At 46.8% G+C, this 20,762-nt stretch overlaps 2 protein-coding genes across 2 annotated transcripts; both read right to left on the bottom strand.

The window, feature by feature from the left end:
- Window positions 1-693: 693 nt before the first annotated feature.
- On the bottom strand, window positions 694-4,562 carry EPCIP (exosomal polycystin 1 interacting protein). The gene is given in 3 exon segments (XM_063148079.1): window positions 694-2,689; window positions 3,691-3,720; window positions 3,723-4,562. Coding segments are annotated over 3 exon segments (732 nt in total). The 5' UTR covers window positions 4,002-4,562; the 3' UTR covers window positions 694-2,266.
- A 13,664-nt stretch (window positions 4,563-18,226) lies between these two features.
- On the bottom strand, window positions 18,227-19,775 carry IL18BP (interleukin 18 binding protein). Its single transcript, XM_063148078.1, has 5 exons — window positions 19,668-19,775; window positions 19,405-19,467; window positions 19,156-19,221; window positions 18,789-18,918; window positions 18,227-18,680 (listed from the first exon to the last, which is right to left on the bottom strand). The coding sequence occupies exons 1-5, from the start codon at window positions 19,744-19,746 to the stop codon at window positions 18,494-18,496; spliced, it is 525 nt and encodes a 174-aa protein (XP_063004148.1). The 5' UTR covers window positions 19,747-19,775; the 3' UTR covers window positions 18,227-18,493.
- Window positions 19,776-20,762: the final 987 nt, after the last annotated feature.

The following is a 20,762-nucleotide window of genomic DNA, read 5'->3' as shown; positions in this document are numbered from 1 at the left end:
TAAATGTAAAAAATGCGTATTTTATGATCGGTTTTTTGCAAATATTAAAATGAATATTGTATGGTTGTGTTAGAAAGTTACGCTGTATTAAGACTCTTAAGTAGCGTGTTAAATATAGGTTTAGGTTATAACAAAATGTTAAAATAGAAACTATGCTATGTAAGATACTTTTTTTCTAAAGAAAGGACTCGCACCGAGCCAGCAGCCACAGGACACCTCAATCTTTCAGAGAAAAAGAATTTATTGCCCTCTTATCAGGAGTAACTAACTTCTTGCCTCGCTCAGGCAGGACGACGCCGTCAGGATTAAGAGGAAGAAGATGACATGACCAGACAGAATCCTGTGTTTGAATGGAATTTATGCATCATGTATGAGGTGTATGAATATGCAACAGGCTGTTGTTTCTAAGGGTTAATCCTCTGTTAACGTGTGTCCTTTTTTTGGGCTTATGCTGCCCAGAAAAAGGTACCCGGACTGTCTGTAACTCTTCGTTTCTATTGTTACATATTGTCCTAATCTAAATTGTCCAAATTATTATTACTCTAATTATATTGCTATTTTTATAACCATTTTATTATCATAAAACTTTTAAAAATTTTAAAAACAAGTGATTGGTGTTTTTCACAAAAGAAAAGGTTCATCATGCAAGATGAGTTTGTTATAAAATTTGTTTTATTATACCAGACAGAGATACGGTTTGGAGACGTTGCTCTGGAAAAATTCTGTGAACTTCTAATGCAGTACTTCCATAGCACAAAGCCATATAAAATAGAATTGGTAGTGGGTTCGTGGTATCTGCTGAGGCGGAATAGGGCGGTTGGGAAGCTCACCACAATATCAGAGCTGTGGATTTCTGTAGTTGAGGATTTTTTGCTCTTTCCAGGAAAAAATCCTGCAGTGCTTACTTGGGCACTGGAATAAAATGTCTTTTGCCTGAGCCTTATTCAGAACACTAGAGTGGCAAAAGTAACTAGAAATTTAATTTGCTCTGTAAGAAAGCCCATAAATAGATTTATTAACCTCATTCTTCCCAACAAGGTCAGAATACATACATCCTCAGCTACTGCTGCATGTGTGAATTTTTGGACACCACTGTCATGATAATGGGGAATTACTGTGATTTCAGCACATTTTTTACCAGAGGGAAGCAGATCTTTGCTGAAGATCATTTAGGTTAATTTTTCCAGATTTTGGAGAAAGCCTTGGTAACATTTAGAAATCAATATATTTGTGTGTACTGTTTTTTTTTTTTTTTTAAACACAGCACTCTCCTGTGTAGGATTGGTGAGTTGCTAGTTTGTGAAGGCAAGGTTAGCTCTCTTGCAGAGACAGCTGGATAAGGGCAGATGACATGAATTATTTGCCTGTGTCTGTAACAGGCAGTCATAAGAGGTATCACTGGAAATATTTGTAATTTGGAGAAAAAGGCTTATGGTTTGTTGCCAAGGTGCTGACAAAGGAAACGATTTCTTTACAACATCTGATTCAATTGTTCTCTGGCTGAGTTAAATGGAGTTGGGTACCCAGCTTGCAAACACCAGTGTGCTTAAATCTTTTTGCAATTGCAAACAGACTCCATTAATTCCACTGTTATCACATTGCTGATTTCAGTGGGAAAGCTCACAGTAATGGATGTTGGGCATGTATTTAAGTCTTCTGGAAAATTAAATTTTGCTTCTGAGCAAAACTGCAGTTATATCACTATGATTATTTAAAATAGAAATCTCCACTGGTTCATCAGCATCTTGATAGCCATTCCCCTAAGTGCACAGAGAATCATGGAATCCCAGATTGGTTTGGGTTGGAAGGGCCCTTAGAGACCACACAGTTCAATCCCCCTGCCATGGGCAGGGACACCTTCCACTAGAGCAGGTTGCTCCAAGCTCCATCCAGCCTGGCCTTGGACACTCACAGGGATGGGGCAGCCACAGCTTCTGTGGACAGAAGTTTTCATATATTTTTTCTGATTGGCTTGGATTCTTCTGCAATGGGAGCTACATGGATATGCCTTTTTCTGTCAAGGCAAAACCTGAAAACAAAATTTATCTGCAGATTTTAATTGTCAACCTAGAATATATAAACAAAAAAAAACCTAACAATGCTTTGGAAAACAGCTGTTTCACATTTATTTTGTTCTTTAAGAAAAGCTTTGCTGAATTAATCTGATGAGCCTCTCACTTCAAACACCTCCTTGTGGAGTTCTCTCACAGTCCCCTAACACATCCTCCTGGACAAACCAGACAAACTTAAAGGCATCCCATCACTCTTAGCAACCTCCTATGCCTCTCACTACTGACTGTGTTAAATAACTCAGTAAATGAATATTACAGCTCTCATTGTCTGAAGTTGAGAAGACATCAGAGTACAGCAGGCTGGGAAAGTGCTTAATGATACTAGAGACATTTTCCCCACTGGATGACTTCAGCAATGAATATCCATTGAAAAGTGAGAGATATCCAGAAAAATAAATATGTGCAAGCATTTGCCTGTCTTTGTTGTGCACCTCAAGTAAGTCCTCTTTGTCATTGATGCTGCTACTGGAGATAGTCACGCTCTGCTCTGGAAATTGTCCCTTGACCTTGTTTGCCTGGAGCTTTCAAAGTCCCCAAACGTCCAAATATTCCGCTGGGAGAGGAGTGGTGCTACAGAAGGACAGCTTCAAATCCCTGTAAACCTCTGTCCAAAGTTTCTCTCATCTGCCTCACGATCATTGTGAAAAAGGACAGAAACTGGGACCACCGGGCAAGACCCTGTTTGGAATCCTGGTCTTGCTGGAGATGGTTTCTTGCCAAGATCCTGAGGCCTGAGTGGAGCTTCTGGCCTGCCAAGCTATTGTTTGCAGGTGTGTTTGCTATATGCAACACTGAGCCCAGTGAAAGGAGAAGGGGCACTCTGCCCTTTCTTTGCCTACGCCCGCTCTTCGCAACAATAGCCCTGGAATTTCCCCAGCTCTTGACTTGGGTGGACTTTTCTGAGGTAGCCTTTGGGGATCCCCATGGAAGACCCTTCATCTGTTTTACAACCACCATGACAGACAGACTGAGATCGGAGAAGCCTCTCCCTCAAGGACTGAGACATGAAACCCCTATATGGAAAAGCTCCCCCTCCTCCCAAAAACTGAGACTGAAACCCCTAACCCAGGGGAGGTGTGTGGGGAAGGCAAGCTGATCAAAGCCAGATGGATGCCTGCAGGTGTGACCATTGGACCAAGAAGACAATGGTTCTCATCTACTGCTGAGAATATGGACTGTTTGTACCCTCCTTCAATGCCTTCTTTTTTTTTTCCATCAGCAATTACAATAGACTATCCTTTATTACATTTGATTCAAGACTTGTCCCCTTCCCCCATCAAAACAGGACTATAATAGAAGCTTGAGTTGACCAGTATCTCCGAGATCTCCCCTGACATGACCAGGAGAATTCCATCAGCTGGACTTTGAAGGACTTCATCGTTCTACATTTGGTAGCTATATACCTTCCTTTCTCTCCCTCCCTCCCTCTCTTTTCCCTATTTTTCCCTTTTTCCCCAATTCCTCCCCATTTTGCTGTGGTCATTCAATAAAGGTGCATTTGTTTTTGATTATTACTGCAAATCCCCTTACTGTGTCAGTTTTTTGCACTCTGAGATCAATTAACGAACCATCACGAAATGCGTTTGTAAGGACGATAGTGACAATCCCACACCTCAGCTTGGAAGCTGAGGATCATCTCCAGCACAGAGAGGTGTGTGTGAACCAGATGGTCAGGTGGCTGTTGTAGGTATTTTTTTCCATGGTAGAAAGTAGCACTGTTTTGCAGTTGCACACCAAGTTTGCCAGGCAGTAATTGCAGTCACGGATAGGCATGGAACAACTGCAGTTGTGAATTGTGTTTTCCTTAGTGAAAATTAGTGTGTGGTTCTCCTGACTTCTGACAAAACTGATGTGCATGCCAAGGAATCCAGCCAAAATGAGAACCAGACAAATGGAGAAAGCAGGGTAGGCTATTGGCTTCCTTAGCATTGGTGCCAAGCTGCCAAATGTCTCGTCCTTTTACTGATTTAGACCACTTAGCTTTACCTAGTGAGGAAAAGCAATTTCTTTATAATACTAAAGATCTCTCAATGGTTAATATTACTTTGCTTTTCCACTCATTATCTGTCACATCTATTTAGAGCCATTTCTCAGTTCTGCAGTAAGGAGAAAGCACAACTACACTGATTTAGAAAACAGATTGTGACTAAAGTTTGGGATTCTTTTTTCATTCTTCTTTTGTTCTAAATTTTCATCTGCTGTTTCATCTGTTGTTTCATCTGCTTATAAGACAGCTTGGACACATTCTTTTCTATGGCAGCTTTTTGGCCTGGCCTGTGCACAGGTAAGGATAGGACCAGGAGTTGTGCAGGACAATTGCTGCTCGTTTCTCCTTTCTGCTTTCTTTGCTTCCAACCAGATAGGAGTGACAAAAGACCCTGTTCTCCACTTCCTTGAGTGAGGCAGCCTGAGAAGAGCTGGAAGTGATAGTTTTGTTTTACACCTGAATTGCTAAGTAACATTGTGATAACCTTTCCCTTAAACTGGTGTGGGATATACTGGGAAAAGGGAGGGAGGGAGGGCAGTTAAGGGCAGAAGTGTTGTTGGGCACAGCAAATATCCTTCTGAGCTATGAGAAATGCTGATAAAACCTGATTTTGATCCATGTCAAGCTACATCTGCTCCAGCCTTAGTCTGTAAGTTTTGAGGACCAGGAACCACCTCTCACTCTGTCTTGCACAACTACAATAGGATAGATCCAGGCTCTGTCAGTTGCTCTGCCTCCACTTCATTTACCCTTGCAAAGCAAAATAGCAGCTCCACACATACCTATGACAATGAAGCAAGTTCCCATCCCAGCCATGGGCCACCTCAAATAGCTGGGAGCATGTTTGGTGAGATTCTTGGATTCTCAGTTGCCAGCCCTTTGGTTTTCAGACTGGAGTTGAATTTTACCAGGAGCATCTGTGTTTTCCTGACGTATTATTATATGATGGTACAGCCAATGAAGTACAGTGCAGTTTCTTAACAGAAATTATAAAGATGTTGGAAAGTTTGTCTAATTTGATGTAACAGGTTTGAAGCACCAAGAAGCATTAGAGACAAATTTTGATCAAAGATGACAGGTTCTAGTGAAAGCAGCAGTAGAGCACATATGGATATAGAATTTGGTCCTTATATTCTAAAAAGATTGGTTCACATCCATAATGCTTGTTTGCAGCACTTCAGAAAACATGGCAATACACCTAGTTTTTTAGACTTCTGTTATTGATATTCTTGTTCCTGTTTGTCCTATTCCAGTAAAGATAAGTAGACAGTAAACTGTTCTTATCTCAATCCATGAGCTTTGCCTTTTGTGCCTCCAGTTGGAGGTGGGGGAAAGAAAGCATGGGAGGCTTTTTCAGTGGGAGTACTGAAGTGGAGAATACCATTCCCAAACCATGACAAAAGGATGCAGATATTTAAGTTTTTAAATCAAATATTTAATCTATGTTGTGGAACATACCAGAAATTCCAGTTCAGCTGCTGGCTGATGTTTAACTCCAAAGGTCAGACTCACACAAGCTGTAGCTGTTGTAGTATCATTATTGCTAGAAATGTTTCCACTATCTAAGCATTTAATCACATGGGAAATCCTATTTCTAGACCTCCTGCTCATTTTCTCAATCCTTAACAGTGACTAACAGTTGTGATAGACCAGAAGTCTGTAACATCAACACAGTTTCACAGTTAAATTAAATTATTTGGATTTTTCTGTGCTGGAGGCACTATTTGTAAGAAATCCTAGACAATGTTGACAGCATGAGTTTGGACTAGGTAAAAGAGATTCAAACTCCCACCTGTGTCAAAAGGAGTGATACTGCTTTTTCCACTTAACATTTGAGGGATTAATATTCATCAAACATTAGACTAAAATGCTTTGATGCATCCTCATTAGTTTTAACTCTTTTTTCTCAGTACCTCAAGAGTGGAGAACCTTTAAAGTTCTCTACTGGTTTGCAGCCAACCAATCAGGTTTATCTTAGCTGATAACATTTGGGCTCCATCAATCTGAATCCAAACAAAAGTCTAAATTCTGGCATTCCAGGAAATTTAAACTCCAGAAATACATCTGTTCTTCTCTGTTCCCTGCAAATCAGAAACATTTCTATCCAGTTCTCAGGATTTAGTTTCTGTGTGGCTTTGGTGAGGGATATGCAAGAAGTTAAATATATATTCAGAGTTGTATATCTGTGAAGTGTCAAAGTCACCTGCAATGCATCTTTTCTTAAGCTAACAACTATCTGCAGAAAAATATGTATTATATGGGTCTTAATCAAATCACATTGCTGTTTCCATTGCTTAAGACTTGAAAATTATTGCTTTAATTTTGAGGAATGGGAGAACTGCCTTCAGCAGGGCTCTTGGAGATACACAGAGCCTTTTTTTGTAATATTACCATTAAGATGAAATAAAATATGGAATGATTTTCTTGCCTGTTGTAGTTCTGTTCTCCATCATCTCCAAAATTTAAAAATGAAGTATGTCAGAAAACTGGAGAGTATGGTGTGTGTGGTCCATATTTCCACCATGGTTGCTCTCTGAGCATTACCCACTGCCCTTAACAGAGATAATTTATCTCTTGAACTCACCAAAGTAGTTTTAGGCATAACCTATAGAAATGCAAAGAATGCAGCAGATTATGCTAAATGTCAAGATTTTCTATGCAATTTTCTCAGAAAACTGGTGGGTATACTTTCTTCTCTTCCCTAATTTTTCAGTAAAATTTAGCTAGACTTCCAGTATTATCAGTACAACTATTCAAAGTCCCATCCACCTGAAACAATGGATTTTACAACTGGCTTCCATAAGCTATTTGACATGTCTTTATGTAATGTAGCGGGTATAGAAGTTCTGTAAAAATCATAGAAGCCTTTTTCAGTTTTCTAGTTTATCTTAGAAGATTTTGGAACTCAGGAACCCAGGAAACAAGAATAGGATTTCAAATCTGAACTTGGCAAATTATCTGGATGCTCTTTGCTCACTGATGGGTAACCAAAACCTACCTGCTTTTATGTATTTATTCTGATGAAAATAACTCATTTGTCTACAGAAGCTCAAGCTAAGAGGGAGCTGGGTTTTATTTTATTTCCATATAATTGTCCAAGACAGCTGGTTTAGACCATTATTCTTGTCCAACCTTGTACCTAGTGTTCATCAATGCTTGAAAGTGGCTGGAGTAATAAAACTGGTGGCACATTTGCACACCAAAAGTGGTTGAAAACTGGATGCCAGAAGCTACCTGCAGCCTGCAGTGCTGGCCTGGGAGGGGTAAGGCCACTGCTGCTTTGCAGCTGGAATCTCTGCAATAGGGAGGGAAGAAGGGAAGCTGCATCCTCTGCTTAGCAACAAGCAAAAATACCAATTATTTTAGGGAAATACTTACTTCTGGTAGCAAAAACCTGCGTCTGAAAAAAACTATTTTGAGTGATCTAAATGTAGTAAATGATTTGTTCATTTTTTTGTCCTGAGTGGGAGGCCTCTCAAGTAAAAATCAGACTAGATATAAAGAGCAGCAGAAAATTATTTGTTTGATTGTTTCAGCCATGCACAGTTTTAGATGTGTGCCTTCCATCCAGCATGGAAACCCATGGTTTATTACGTGTTATCCCAAAAGTTTTCTAGCACAAGATTCCATCCCTCCTTCTTTTGCTTTACAGGTTTTGACTGCTAAAGGAGATTTTCAATCTTTATTTAGTAGTAGCATCATTTCAGGGTTTTTTAATCTGCTTTGATAATTCCACTTTTTTTCCCCCCTCCAATTGCAGGTCTGTGTATTAAGAAAACTGCAAAAAAGCAATAAAAAGCCTTTGACTATTGTGTGTGAGAATGCTACTGTCACAAGGAAAGTTTATCCTAATCAGTGGAAGTTCCAAGCCTATAAACTTGATAGAAAATTCAGAAAAAAAAAATTAAACCCCTTATTCATCACTTGTGCTAACATATGTCTATCTGAAAGTGGTGTATTAAGCAAAGAGGAGTTTAAATCTTGAGTAATGTACAAAGGATGAATAGAAAACCCATCTAATTTAGATTAAAATGGCATTTTAAACTGAGCAGGTGTTAAAATACAGGATTACAGGAAAATGCAATGAGTCAGTCCCTGAATAAACCTAATCTGACTAGCTACATAATCTGATCAGAAAGCCCTAGGGGATACCGTGGTCTTAAGGAAAACAAAATGCTGGATTTGCTGGTTTTACTCCATGGGAATTTTAGGAATTCCCTAAGTGGGCTGATGTCTGAGAGGAATTTTGTTTTCAGTCTCTTTGCTTAAACAAATACTGTACTTATTTTGTTAGTCCATAAATAAATTGAGGCAAATAATTTTGTGATCAAAGCTGAAGTTCTACAGCCTTTCAGGCTGCAGCATGGTTCATTCTTGTTGTCAATAGCTTGAAAATGATATTTGTGTCTGCTTGTGCAGCTGAAACCTGGGCTACTGGCATTAGGTTGTAGAGGTGGAGTGCTCAAGGGTAGTGGAACAAATTCCTTCCCAGCAAGATAAAAATGCAAGATAAAATAGGCAATACTGTAGCACTGAACTTGAACAACACTCCAACCCTTGAAATGTTTACTGTATGGGTATTTTGATTTTCAGGTGTACACAGACTCTAGGAGAGGCAATTCATGTATAAACACCTCTGTAAAATCCTCAAGCCTGTCCATCCTCTGTAGAGCTTCTGTCCACAGCAGAAGCAAATGTTACAGCAGGAAAGGCTGTGACATGGAACTGCAGGGAGGCAGAATAACAGGAGAAACTCAAAGGAAAGGAGGAAACCTTCTCCTCCCAAAGAACTGGGAGTGGTGATATCTCCCTTTTTCCCCCAGATGAAGGTCAGCCTCAGCAGGTCACAGCCTGATTATTCCCAGCCCTGAGAGAGCAAAAAGGAGACATGTGCAAGAATTTCATTTTCATGCTGTGTTTCATACATGCAGCCTGCACTTTTCCTAATAAAGAGTAGGGGACCAGGATGAATGGCAGGATTTGCTTTGCCTGAACACACCTGGAGCTATTCCAGCTTGGAGGTGTGCAGTGCATGCTGTCTGGGAAGGCAGACACACACTGACCTGGGCATTCACACTTGAATTGCATCAGGATAAGCATTTACATAAATGAAAAGTGAGAAGGAAGTGTTATAAAGTTTTACCAGCACGTGAGGAGAGAACTGTTTTGCACAGATATAAGGTAGAATGATTGGTGGAGTTGTGCTCCCTGGGATTTAAAGTCCAAGTATTCAAAAAAACCCCTCAAGTCTATATCCATGCATAAAGCATGAAGGTGCAGGCTCACAAATACACAATTGTATTTTCATACAAGAAGTGCTTTTCTAATTGTAAGGTATGCACAGTCAAAGCCCTGTTTATTCATGTGTCCTGAGAAAGGGACAAACTTCTAGGAAGCCAGGTGTCCCACAGATGGGTGATCAGCACTGTCCAAAAACCAGAGCTACCTTTGGTGGATCAAGGTGAGCACTTCAACACTAAAGTACTTACATTTATTTTTTAAAGACCTTTTTAAAATTTCTTTTTTGTATGTCAAACCAACTACTCCCTGGAACAAGGGCACTTACACTGAGTGAATGTTAGGAAATAAAGTTTGACAGCAATTTTGGTTATTTCCCAGTACCCTTTCTAACGTGACCTGGAGAAAAGTTCAAGTTAAACATTACATGAAACTAAATATTACCTAATCCCAAAACATAATGGTGAAAATTACAGTCTATAGTAGCACCTGATTTTCTATTGTTCAGATCTTAAATTAGGGGAAAAAAGTTAGAGCAGAAAGTTGCAAGATCAAAAAACTGGTATGAAATATTAGTGGTCACTTAGCAGATGGAGAATGGAACTCTGGAGCAGGGCACCTTGGGGCAGAAAATCTCAGCTCTGTTCACTCAGATAGTGAATGTTGTCATTGCCATTGAGACTCCAGAGCTATACAGAAATAGTAAATTTACTTCAGTTTGTCCTTACTGTATCACTGACTTTATTTATAAATTAAATGGCAGAATAAAACAGAGGTCCTAGATGCTCTTTCCTTGAGACTCCTTTTCTAATGCTCTTCTCAAGGCAGTTTTAACTAAATAAAATGTCTCAAATCCTGTCAGCTGGAATAATTCCCATTCCCCTTTTAAGATTTTTACCTAAAGGAGTCTTTGCAAAATGGAGCAAAATCACTCCACCATTCCTTGTGGTTATAATACATAGAACTATTAATTATTACCTTAGGCATACAGATACAGTGTATAAACAATGGCAACACATGAAAGGCAAACTTTGCAGTATCTGTTACTTCACCTCCATTACAAAGCAACAAATTCGAAACACAAATACCTGCTAGGAAGAGTGACTCGAAAGGGAGAGAGACAGCCTCATTCATAAAAAAAACCACAAGCTATTAAATGTTTCTCTCTTATTTACCCCCCTCCTTTAGAGCCAAAACAGTGAGTTACTCTTTCTCTGGATGCCAGCAGATGGGTTTGTCCATCCAACTGGAGGGAGTAACTGGAAGGCCATAAGAGGAATGGCTGAGGTCACCTGGCTTGTTCAGCCTGGAGGAGGCTGTGAAGGAAAACTTCATAGCAGTCTGCAGCTTCCTCACAAGAGGGAGCAGAGGAGCAGGCACTGCTCTCTGTGACCAGGGACAGGACCTGAGGGAATGGCCTGAAGATGTATCAGGGGAGGTTTCGGCTGGGTATTAGGAAAAGGTTTTTCCCCCAGAGGGTGGTTGGGCAGTGAGCAGGCTCCCCAAGGCAGTGGTCATGGCCTCAAGGCTGCCAGAGCTTAACAAGCATTTGGACAATGCTCTCAAGCACAGGGTAGGATTGTTAGAGTGTTCTGTAAAGGGCCAGGAACTGGAAGCAATTATCCTTGTGGGTCCCTGCCAACTCTGGATATTCTGTGACTCTATGAAATTTTCAGCCACAGCTTAGCAGAGGCACAACTGGCTCTCAACTGCTCAAACACTGCGTAGGCTTCTCCCCAATCCACATGGAAAACACCACCCTTGTGGCATGTTTTACATTCCTGTTTTCACAGCAGAGTACCTACTGAATGCTAGAATTTCTGCTGCTAGCCTGGGACTAAGTCTCCTGAATGAGCAATGAGATCATTTGCAAGAACTTATGAACAGCTTCACAAGGAAATGCAGTAGAACTACACTAAAAAAATCATGAGGCAAAGTGCTGTGGAGCAAATGCAATCTAGTAGGGCATATGTAAGGAACAAAGACTAAGATTTGGCTGTGATTCAAATGAGAAGATATTTGCTGCTTTTTCAAAAATAATTCCTAGCCTTTACATGCTCTAGGCCCCTCTGCAAACAGTAAATACTGGTGCTCCACATGGCAAGGCAAGATGTATTCTATTACCATCTGTATGGCAGTTGTCTTTTGTCAAGCGGGCAGTTTTCCTTATCTCTCTCTGAATGATCACAACCACTCCTCCCTCAGGAGGGGGCACCTGCTGATAACAGGCTATTGAATGTCACTGCATGACTGATAAGAACTACAGCATCCCATTGTGAGATGCTCCACCCAGAGGGAGGAGCTGAGCATTCCTAGCCAGATATAATCTGGAGGCACTGGAATAACTGCACAGTTTCTCCACTGGATTTCCCAGAAAAACAGCAGCTGCCTCTTCTTCCACTACATCTTTGGAGGAGGACTACACCCTTTTCTACAAGATCTCTGCTCCAGCAGAACCACACTTGACACTCCAGGAGGACTGCAGCCACATTTCCAATTAGACTTCTACCAACACCCTGACCAACAGGGTGTCAGCTTGGGTTCTGACTCTGCCAGTGTTGTTCTAGTGTACTGCATTATTTTATTTTATCCTTTTATTTTCTTCCCTATTAAAGACCTGTTTTTTCCTACTCCCATATTTTTTGCCTGAGAGCCCCTTAATTTAAAATTTATAGCAATTCAGAGGGGTGGGGAGAGTTTACATTCTCCATTTCAGAAGAAGCTCCTGCCTTCCTTAGCAGACTCCTGTCTTTCCAAACTGAGACACATGGTAAGAAAGTTTGGCCAAAGTCAGGAGGAGTTAGGGTGCCATTTGGGGCCTGGACATCCAGGCATTTTCTTTTTCCAAGCAAACAGCACACCTGTCCAAGCCATGAGCTGAAAGCTTTTCCTCAAGAAAGCTGTGGGAAATGGTGTCAACAGCTTTAGTAAACCCGAGGTAAGCAACCTCCACAGCCTTTCACTCACCCACCAAGCAGGTCATCTTGTCACAGAAGCCAGGTTGGTCAAGCAGGACTTGTCTTTCACAGACCCATGTTGGCTGGGCCTGATCCCTGGTTGTTCTGCACGTGCCAAATTATGGCAGTCAGTACCCTTTCTAACGTGACCTGGAGAAAAGTTCAAGTTAAACATTACATGGTCTGCTCCACCACCTTTCAAGGTACCTGAGACTTTTCTTCATTATTTTTCTCTAGATTTCCCCAGCCATCCAGTAAAGGAGATTCTCCTTAGCCCTCATTTTATGGTTAATGTATTTATAGACACATTTGTTTTATTGTCTTTTACAGCAGTGGCCACATGAGCTTCCATTCTTCTTGTTTTCTCTCTGCCTCATCACATCCTTGTTGATTTCCTGATTTGCTGCCCCTTCTTTCAAATATTATAAACTCTCCTTTTTACTCTGAGTTCCAGACAAAGTTCCCCTCCCTCTAGCTCTTCTTTTAGTGTAGCCTGCTTCTGTGCCCTGAAGATTCCTTCTTACAGTACATCCAGCCTTCCTGGGCTCCTTTGCCCTTCAGGACAGTCTCCCAAGGTGTCAGAAAAATTTTGCAAAGCACTTTGCAAGGCTGTACAGTTAGCAAAACACCATTCAAACTGCTCATGTGTTGTAGGAATAATAAATTGTGAAGGATCTCTGGCATTCAGTTGCAAACACTGACCTTTATCTGCAAAGGCTTTGCCTTAGGTATTGTAACAGCACAAACCATGTTAGGTCTTTGGTCTCCTATGACATGCATCCAGTTCATCTGAGGCTGTCTTGTTGATCCGAAGCCTTGGTCTTTGCACTCCCTAGACTCTGTTTTGGGGACAGAAGATTTAAAAAGGATAAGTTAAGCAATTCTGGGTTTTTTCAGGTATAGTCATGGGTGCAGTAGAGGTAGAAACCATTGCATGTGTTTGTCCAGTAAAATCTGCATCAACAACATCAGGGTGCACAATGATACCTTGCATTGTGGTACTGGACCTTCCAATTAACAATGCACTCAATCCTTTCCTGATAGGCGCCTGAGCCTTGAGAGGGACCTTATGTACCATTGAGGTACTTATGGTTACTGTGAGAGAGGTGACCACACCCAGAGACAGGGACAACACACACCCCAATGTCCATGTGGCAAAAGAGCAAGTTTATTCTTCAAACTCCTCTTTATAAAGGCGATCTGAAAAACCCAGTCTGGATAACTCATTGGTCTGATCTTTTACACTGCCCAGCTCCTGGACCAGTGAAATGTCTGCGCCTTAGGACAGAATGTAATTGGCTGAGGTTCCTGTCACTCAACTCAAGGGCTGGTCTTATGGAGCCAGCTCAGTATCTTATTTATAGCTGAATTAATTGCCCAGTACAAATCAGCTTGTACAGTAACATCCAGGAACCTCCTGAACTCTCTCCTCTGTGCTGGTTGTATTTTCAGCCAACATCTAGTGTGTTGAAGCCCCCATGAAGAGAAGGGCTGGCCATCATGAGACTTCTTGTCTGCCTGTTGGTCCTTGGTTGAGTGATCTGTACCCAGCTCCCACCTGGATATCTGCCCTGTTGGCATTCCCCACAATTCTTACCCACCAACCTTCAACGCTTGCATCATCATTGTCAAGCTCTAGACAGTCAAAACACTCCCTCACATACAGGACTACCCCATCACCTTTCATTCCTTGCCTGTCCCTTCTGAAGAGTTAATCACCAACCATTGCACCATTTCAGTGGTGCCAGTCATCCCACCATGTCTTTGTGATGGCAACTATGTCATGGTTTTCCTCCTGCAACATGTCTTCCAGGATCTCCTGTTTGCTGCCCACGCTGCAGGCACTGGGGCAGATGCACTTCAGTTGGGTTATAAATCCCAATCCCTTTTTGGGGAGAGTTCCGAGTGACCATTCTTAGGAGCTTCCATGGTTTCTAGCACATCAATAACACTTGCACTCTTGCTGCTTCATGGCAATGAAGTAGACATTTCCTATGTCTACTGAGATGGTAGCCCGAACGACCTCACTAACACACCATCCTTCGAACAGTGTCAAGCCATTCCCAGGCTTATCTCAAGTGACCTGGTTGTTATCCCCTTCCCCCTCCAAATCCAATTTAAGGCTCACTCAACATGCCCTGCTAACTCTTGCACAAAGATCCTTTTCCCTCTGAGACAGGTGTACCCAGTAGGCTTGTCACCAGTAGACTTGTCATCTAAACCATTCCATGATCAAAAACCTCAAAATTCTGTTGGCTTAAAGCCAGAGATTTGTCTGTACAACTTTCCTGTTTCTCCCCTGAACAGTGGACCCCCCCCCAGACCAACCTCCCCCAGTTCTACTGCTGACCATGACAACCTGTGGTTGGGAATATGTCAGCTGGGGTCCAATGTCCTGGCCATGTTCTTTTCCAATTCCTTTTACACCCCCACCTTACTTGCTGGTGAGGCTGCATGAGGAGCAGCAGAGGCCTTGACACTCAGCATTGACTGAACATCCCTGGTTTATCAATCCTCCCTCCAGCAAAAACCCAACCCACAGCCCCAGGGAAGAAATGGAACTTATTCTCTGCCCAAAACAATATGTTCTCAATCCCTCATTCTAAATTATGTACATCCTGCTCAGGTCTTGTGGTATCCAATACCCACCAGCCCCTTCCTACCCTAAGCTATCATGCACAGATATAATTCCCTTAGTCTATAGACCATTCCTATGAAGTGTCCATAAAATGCCCATAAAATGTCTGCAAACGTTCACAAAGTCACAGAATCACAAAATGGTTTGGGTTGGGAGGGACCTTAAAGCTCATCTTGTTCCAATCCCCTGCCATAAGCAGGGACACCTTCCACTGGACCAGGTTGCTCTCCAGGCCCCATCCAACACTGAACATTTCTGGGGATGGAGGATATACTTGCTCTAGTTTGGCCTTCTGGATGGCTGCAGTGCCTCCAGGGGTGTACCTGTTCTGTTGGGGGTTTATGCATGGCCACACACTCTGAGGTGTTCCAGCATGACCTCCAGCACAGCCACACATGCTTCAAGGTGTGCTTTCTCTGGCATGGTCTTCTTATCCTTGGACCACATTCCCTTCAGAGGTGCTCCCGCTGCACCATGGACATACCCATGGTCACCGATGCTTTCGGGTGTCCTGCTTCCACATGGACACATCCACAGGTCACAGTAAGCAGCAGCAGCCACTAACAAGAACCAGACTAATTTACAGGAAGGCGAGCACAGGAGCCCTGTGGTTTTACTTTCCCTTTCTCCCTGGCCTCCAGGGCTGCCTGGCCAGGCTTTCCTCACACCAGATCTTACTCCTCATCCCAGATGCCCCAAGGAGATCAAGTGTCTCCTCCTCCCCCAGCTGGGTTCCTGCCCTCAGCCAGGGATAGTGCTGCTCGCACTTTCCCCACTATAGCAAATCCTTTGTGTGCCATCACAGCAAGCCCCAGGATGTCTCCTCCCTGGTGTCCCCAGCACCTCCAACTCTCATGCCCCTGACCCCCCATCACCCATGGATATCCCCCTACATCTGGCTGTTGCCCATCTCCCTGCTGGCTGATGGTGCCCCTCGTCTGGGGAGGACCCTGCTTCTGATGGACATGAATCCTGCCGGTATGTGGGGGTGATGGCTGAGCATGGCCAAGTCACTGCTGCCAGCAAAGGAGGAGTCAGAGGTGGCTGAGCACGAGTGATAAAGCCTTGGGGGTTCACTTTGGCTTGGAAGTGAGCCTGGGGGCCTAGCTGTAGGCTGCCATCCCAGTGTCATGAGCATTGTCCCCATGGTCTCCCTGCTTTGTCTCTGACCCTCCAAGTGTGCTGTGCCCTGCTGTGCAGACCTGGGTACCCAGGGAGAGGTATTGCTGCTGACCTGAGCCACAGCCTACGCCCTCCTCAGCAGCATGAGGGGACTGGGGCAAGCACCACATCCCAGGTAGGAGCACCCTGCACCCATGCACCAGCATGTCTCCCCAAGGACACGCAGCTGTGGGGTTGTTCCTGGTGGGTGACACAGCAGGGCAGGTCTCAGCTGGTGCTGGCATCAGTGTCTGGGTCAGTGCCAGGATGTGTATAGAGGAGGGGCTTTGCCCTCTGATGCAGCTGGGGTGCTTCCCCCAGCCTGCCCTGCATCTCTCAGCAGCCCCTCCCAGGCCCCACCACCCTCCCTGACCTGACCTTGCTCCTGCTGCCACACCTCCCCAGCCACTTGTAGAGCAAACAGCCTCCCTGTCCACAGCACTGCAGCATCTGAGGGCTTCCCTTAGGGTGGCTCTGCCCACCATGGAGCATCTGCTGGCCAGGACTCTAGCCATTGACCCCCACACCAGAAAGACCTCCACCTCATCAAGGAGATGGTGCTGGACATGGCTTCCACCTTCTTAGCTACTACTGTGTCTACGGGAGCATTCCAGTGCCACCAACCTATCCATGTTGGCTGCTCCACCTCCCTCAGGAAAATGGCAGTTGCCCTTCAACTAGGATGTCATCTTCATGATGGAGACCTGCTACAAGTCCCTACCAAGAACTTGTTCCATGAGGACAAGGAGGTCCTCATCCCACTTTTCCAGATGTTTGAGGTTGCTGACATCACCCTCATCCAGCTCTGTTTCTGACTGTGCTCAGCACCTACAACTGCGATTTTGTGAGAGTTGATGTCTCTGCAGGACAGTCTCTCCTGCCACTGGGCCATGGGGACATGTGCCAGGGAATGGTCCTGTCCCACCAGCTCTGCCAGGACAGGGAGGTCTTGATCTTGGTCATGGTGGGGGGTGTGCCATGGGCACAGGGCTTTGCACATCTCCGAGCTGCTGTGACCTGTGGTTTGCAGTGGGGTCTGTGGGCAGCACAGCGTGACACAGTGTGACACAGCATGGCACAGTGTGACACAGTATGACACAGCATGACACAGCGTGACACAGTGTGACACAGCATGGCACAAGATGACACAGTGTGACACTGCATGACACAGCATGACACAGTGTGACACAGCATGGCACAAGATGGCACAGCATGGCAGGGCTGGGTGCCATGCTGCGCAGTGAGGAGTGTGCTACTGCCATCACATGAGGCAAGGAGAAGGGGTCAGGGATGGAGCCACCAGCATCCCGGGGACAGTAGGACAGGATGGGGGACACAGAGACACCCACATAGGGTCCTGCATGGCAGGTATCTGTGCCCAGCTCAGCCACTGTCCCCAGGACACTGGCTGAGCCTGGCAGCTGTGTGTGGGGTCTGTGAGAGGGGATGGAGGCTGGAATTAACCATGCTAGGGGGTGCAGCAGGGCTGCCTTGGGCAGGTCCCTGACCAGTGGCTGCTCCAGTGCTTGCCTTCTCCTGGCTCCCAAGAGTCACTGTGGGACTGGGGTGTCCCCAGGGGGTTCCTATGGCACCCTGGGCCGAGGGCAGCTCATGGGGGCTGCATCTGGAGGCTTCTCCATCCCTCCCATCTCTATCGTTCCCACATTCTGAGCATCTGAAGTGTGATGCCCAGAGCCAGGGGTTGCTCAAGGGGTTTGGGATCTGTTCCCCAACCTGTCCCACAGCACAGAGGGCTTGCAGCCCCCACAAGCACTTGGGGGAGCAAGAAGGGGGCTGGGACAGAAGAGCAGGGGCCCTGCCAGCACAGGATGGTTATGGGGAATGCCCCATGGAGCAGCAGATGGGACTCAGCAATGCCATGCTAAGGAACAGCCCCAACCCTGCCAAGTGCAGAGAGGGATGTGATGGCTTCATCTTCCACAGTGCCTGCAACCCAGGGCTTCTCCACCCACCCTCTCCTCCAGGGCAGGGCACAACCATTGTGCCAGGAATTCCCTGTGGCTCTCTAGCCCTTTGCCAGGCAGGTAGGGGGTGAGGAATGGATCCTGCCCTTCACAGGCACCAGGGCTACCTCCTCTCCCTCCCTCCTCATCCCATGGGTGCCCTCTACACCCCTGGGCAGCACCATCCCCAGGATGCAGGTGACACTGGGCAGCCTTGATGTACTTTAATAAACTCTGGGGTCCCAGGCCAGCTATGGGCAGAGCTGGTTCCAACCCAGGCAGTGCTCTTGACTCAGCTTGGGGCACCAGGAGCCCCACTCACGTGAGCCAGCACACGTGGGGCTGTGCAGTCCCCAAAGGAGGTCACAGAGACAGGCCTGCCTGGGGGTATCACATGTGCATGCAGTAGTGTGGGGCTGTCAGAGCAGGGAGCTGCACTGCAGGGTGCTCACCCAGCATGGGAGCTGCTCCCTGGCTCAGCCCAGGCCCCCACTGTTCCCAGTGACCGGAGCCGGTGCTTGGGACGGCCATTGCACCTCCCTGGTGTCGGCACCGAGGGGACTGAGCACCACGCAGGTGAAGTTGGTGTGCAGGTGCTGTTTGTTGAAGGAGCTGAAGTGCAGGTCACGGCGCAGCGCCCACCCCGAGCCCTGCAGCTCCTCTCTGTGAAGCCAGCGGGGAGCAGTCAGTGCCCACTCCAGATGGGCAGACCCAGGGGCCTTGTCCCAGCCTGGGCTGCCCCGCTGTCACTGCCCCTGTCCCCATACTCACTGCACTGTCCCCTCACGCACAGCCCCATCCGGGTGCAGGCTCTCCACGAAGGAGCCATTCTCCAGCCAGTAGAGCAGCGTCATCTCTGGAAGCTCACTCAGTGCTTCACATGACACAGTCACACTCTCACCTGCAGCCAGAGGGGGTATGAAGGTCAGGGGGGCTGCAAGGTTCCCCTGTGCCCCCCAGGCACAGCCACAGCCCCCCTCCCTAACTAAGGGGAACATTCCCCCACCTCATCAGCACCCTGAAATCTTGGCTGTGGCTGGAGGATTCACCTTGTTTCTGCTGGAGGCTGGCACAGGAGCTGAACCTCATGGCAGCCTCCTCACCCCCAGGCCCTGCCACGGCCCCGAGGGTCTCTCACCTGGGCGAGGAAGCTCTGCTGGCATCCGCAGGGTGGTGATGCTGGGTGGCTGCAAGGCCATGGCACCTGGGGAGCACAAAGGGGTGAGCTGGGAGGTTGAGAGTGACCCTGAGACACTTTTGTAGTGGGTGAGGAGGCAGGGTCCCACAAAGGAACAGAGGCACTGCTCATCCCCAGACCCCTGAACAGGCCTCTTGAGGGGCACAGAGCCCAGGGCTGACCTTAGGCTCCCCAGTACCCCCCACTTACGTGTGCAGCAAGCAGCCAGGCTCCAGCAGAGCAGGAGGACCCAGGCAGGGCTTCCCAGGGGCTCTGCAGACAAAAACGGACCTCAGTGCTGGGCATGATTCTCATGAGCTCGGGATGGTTCCCCTAGCACTCCCTGAGCCTGGGACGGTCCGTGCTCTCAGCATCCTCCCAGCTGGCCATGGTAACCCCCCGGGACTCCGCAAGGCGACGATCCCGTACCCTCGCATCCGTCCGGCACCCCCCGAGTGTGGGATATCCCGTACCCCCCAGCATCCTCCTCCCGCGGTCACTCAGGTGGCGGCCGGTGCCCCCCAAGGCTGTCCGCCCAGCGCTCCGGTACATACGGCAGTCCGCGGTCGGGCACGGCGCTCGGCTCGGCTCAGCTCGGCACGGCGGCGCTTTATGAGGCGGCGCGGGGAGGAGCGAGAGGCAGCCGTGACTCACCGGGAGCCGCCCTCGGCCCCGGCCCCGGCCCGCCGCAAGGAGACCTGCACCTGGACGCTGCCGTGTGTCGATGTCCATGTCCCCGAGCCCCCTGCACGCGCCTTGTGTCCCCAGCACTCCATGCCCCCCGTGCTCTGTGTCGCCTGCACCTGGGGATACACATCCCACATCCCGCGGGCACTCCCGTGATCGCATCCCATGACCCCACACACACCCCTGGGGGAGCATCCATGGGCTCGACAGGGATGTGGGCCCCAGCTGGGCTCCCCAGTGTCGAGCACACGGGGAGCTGGCTGAGTATCACAGGATTCTAAACAGGCTGGTTTGCTCCCCGATGCTTTAGGATGAGGAACAAGGCAGGGTCTGCACAGGAGAAAGGTGGGTGAAGCCCCCAGGACATGAGTACAACAGTGGCTGGCAGAGCCTGGGTGTTGGCCTCTGGGTGTCCCAGCTGGGGGAAGACAACAGCTTAGCAGATAGAAACCCCCAGGGCTTTAGTTCTTGGCTGCAAGAAGCCATCTCCTGTGTCCCACAGCAGTCCCCGAACCCCACAGCCAGCCCCTTGACAGCAGATGTGGTTCTGACAACCCACTGGTTACAAAACCAGGGGCCAGGCCCCACACCCCACTCCCCAGCAGCATCAAGGCTGGGAGCCAGTGTGGGTACAGCAACAGGGCAGAAGCAGCCACCTGAGTCACAGGCTTTGGCAAGTCCTGGAAAATAGTCCCTGAACTCCCAGTGAGTTTTGTTATCCATTCCCAGCAGAGGAGGAGGGTGACAGGAGCAGGAATGTAATCTTGGAGACCTGGCAAGTGCAATACGTTCCCAGCCTCCTGCCGGGATACAGCCAGTGGCTGCATCCTCTTCACAGCAACCACGGGTGTCAAATGGGCAGTGATGGATCAGAGGCAGCT

Source organism: Melospiza melodia, chromosome 2, assembly GCF_035770615.1.
Source record: "Melospiza melodia melodia isolate bMelMel2 chromosome 2, bMelMel2.pri, whole genome shotgun sequence".
NCBI classification, from domain to species: Eukaryota; Metazoa; Chordata; class Aves; order Passeriformes; family Passerellidae; genus Melospiza; species Melospiza melodia.
Note: the sequence above shows the minus strand (reverse complement) of the source record. Positions and strands in the feature narration are given on the sequence as shown.

Excerpts from the sequence above, each read along its gene's own strand:
- IL18BP (XM_063148078.1), bottom strand. The coding sequence starts at position 19,746 with ATGTACCGGAGCGCTGGGCGGACAGCCTTGGGGGGCACCGGCCGCCAC. Across the intron at positions 19,222-19,404 it reads CCTGGCTGCTTGCTGCACAC|GTGCCATGGCCTTGCAGCCA; the intron begins GTAAGTGGGGGG and ends TGTGCTCCCCAG. Across the intron at positions 18,919-19,155 it reads AGCAGAGCTTCCTCGCCCAG|GTGAGAGTGTGACTGTGTCA; the intron begins GTGAGAGACCCT and ends CTCTGGCTGCAG.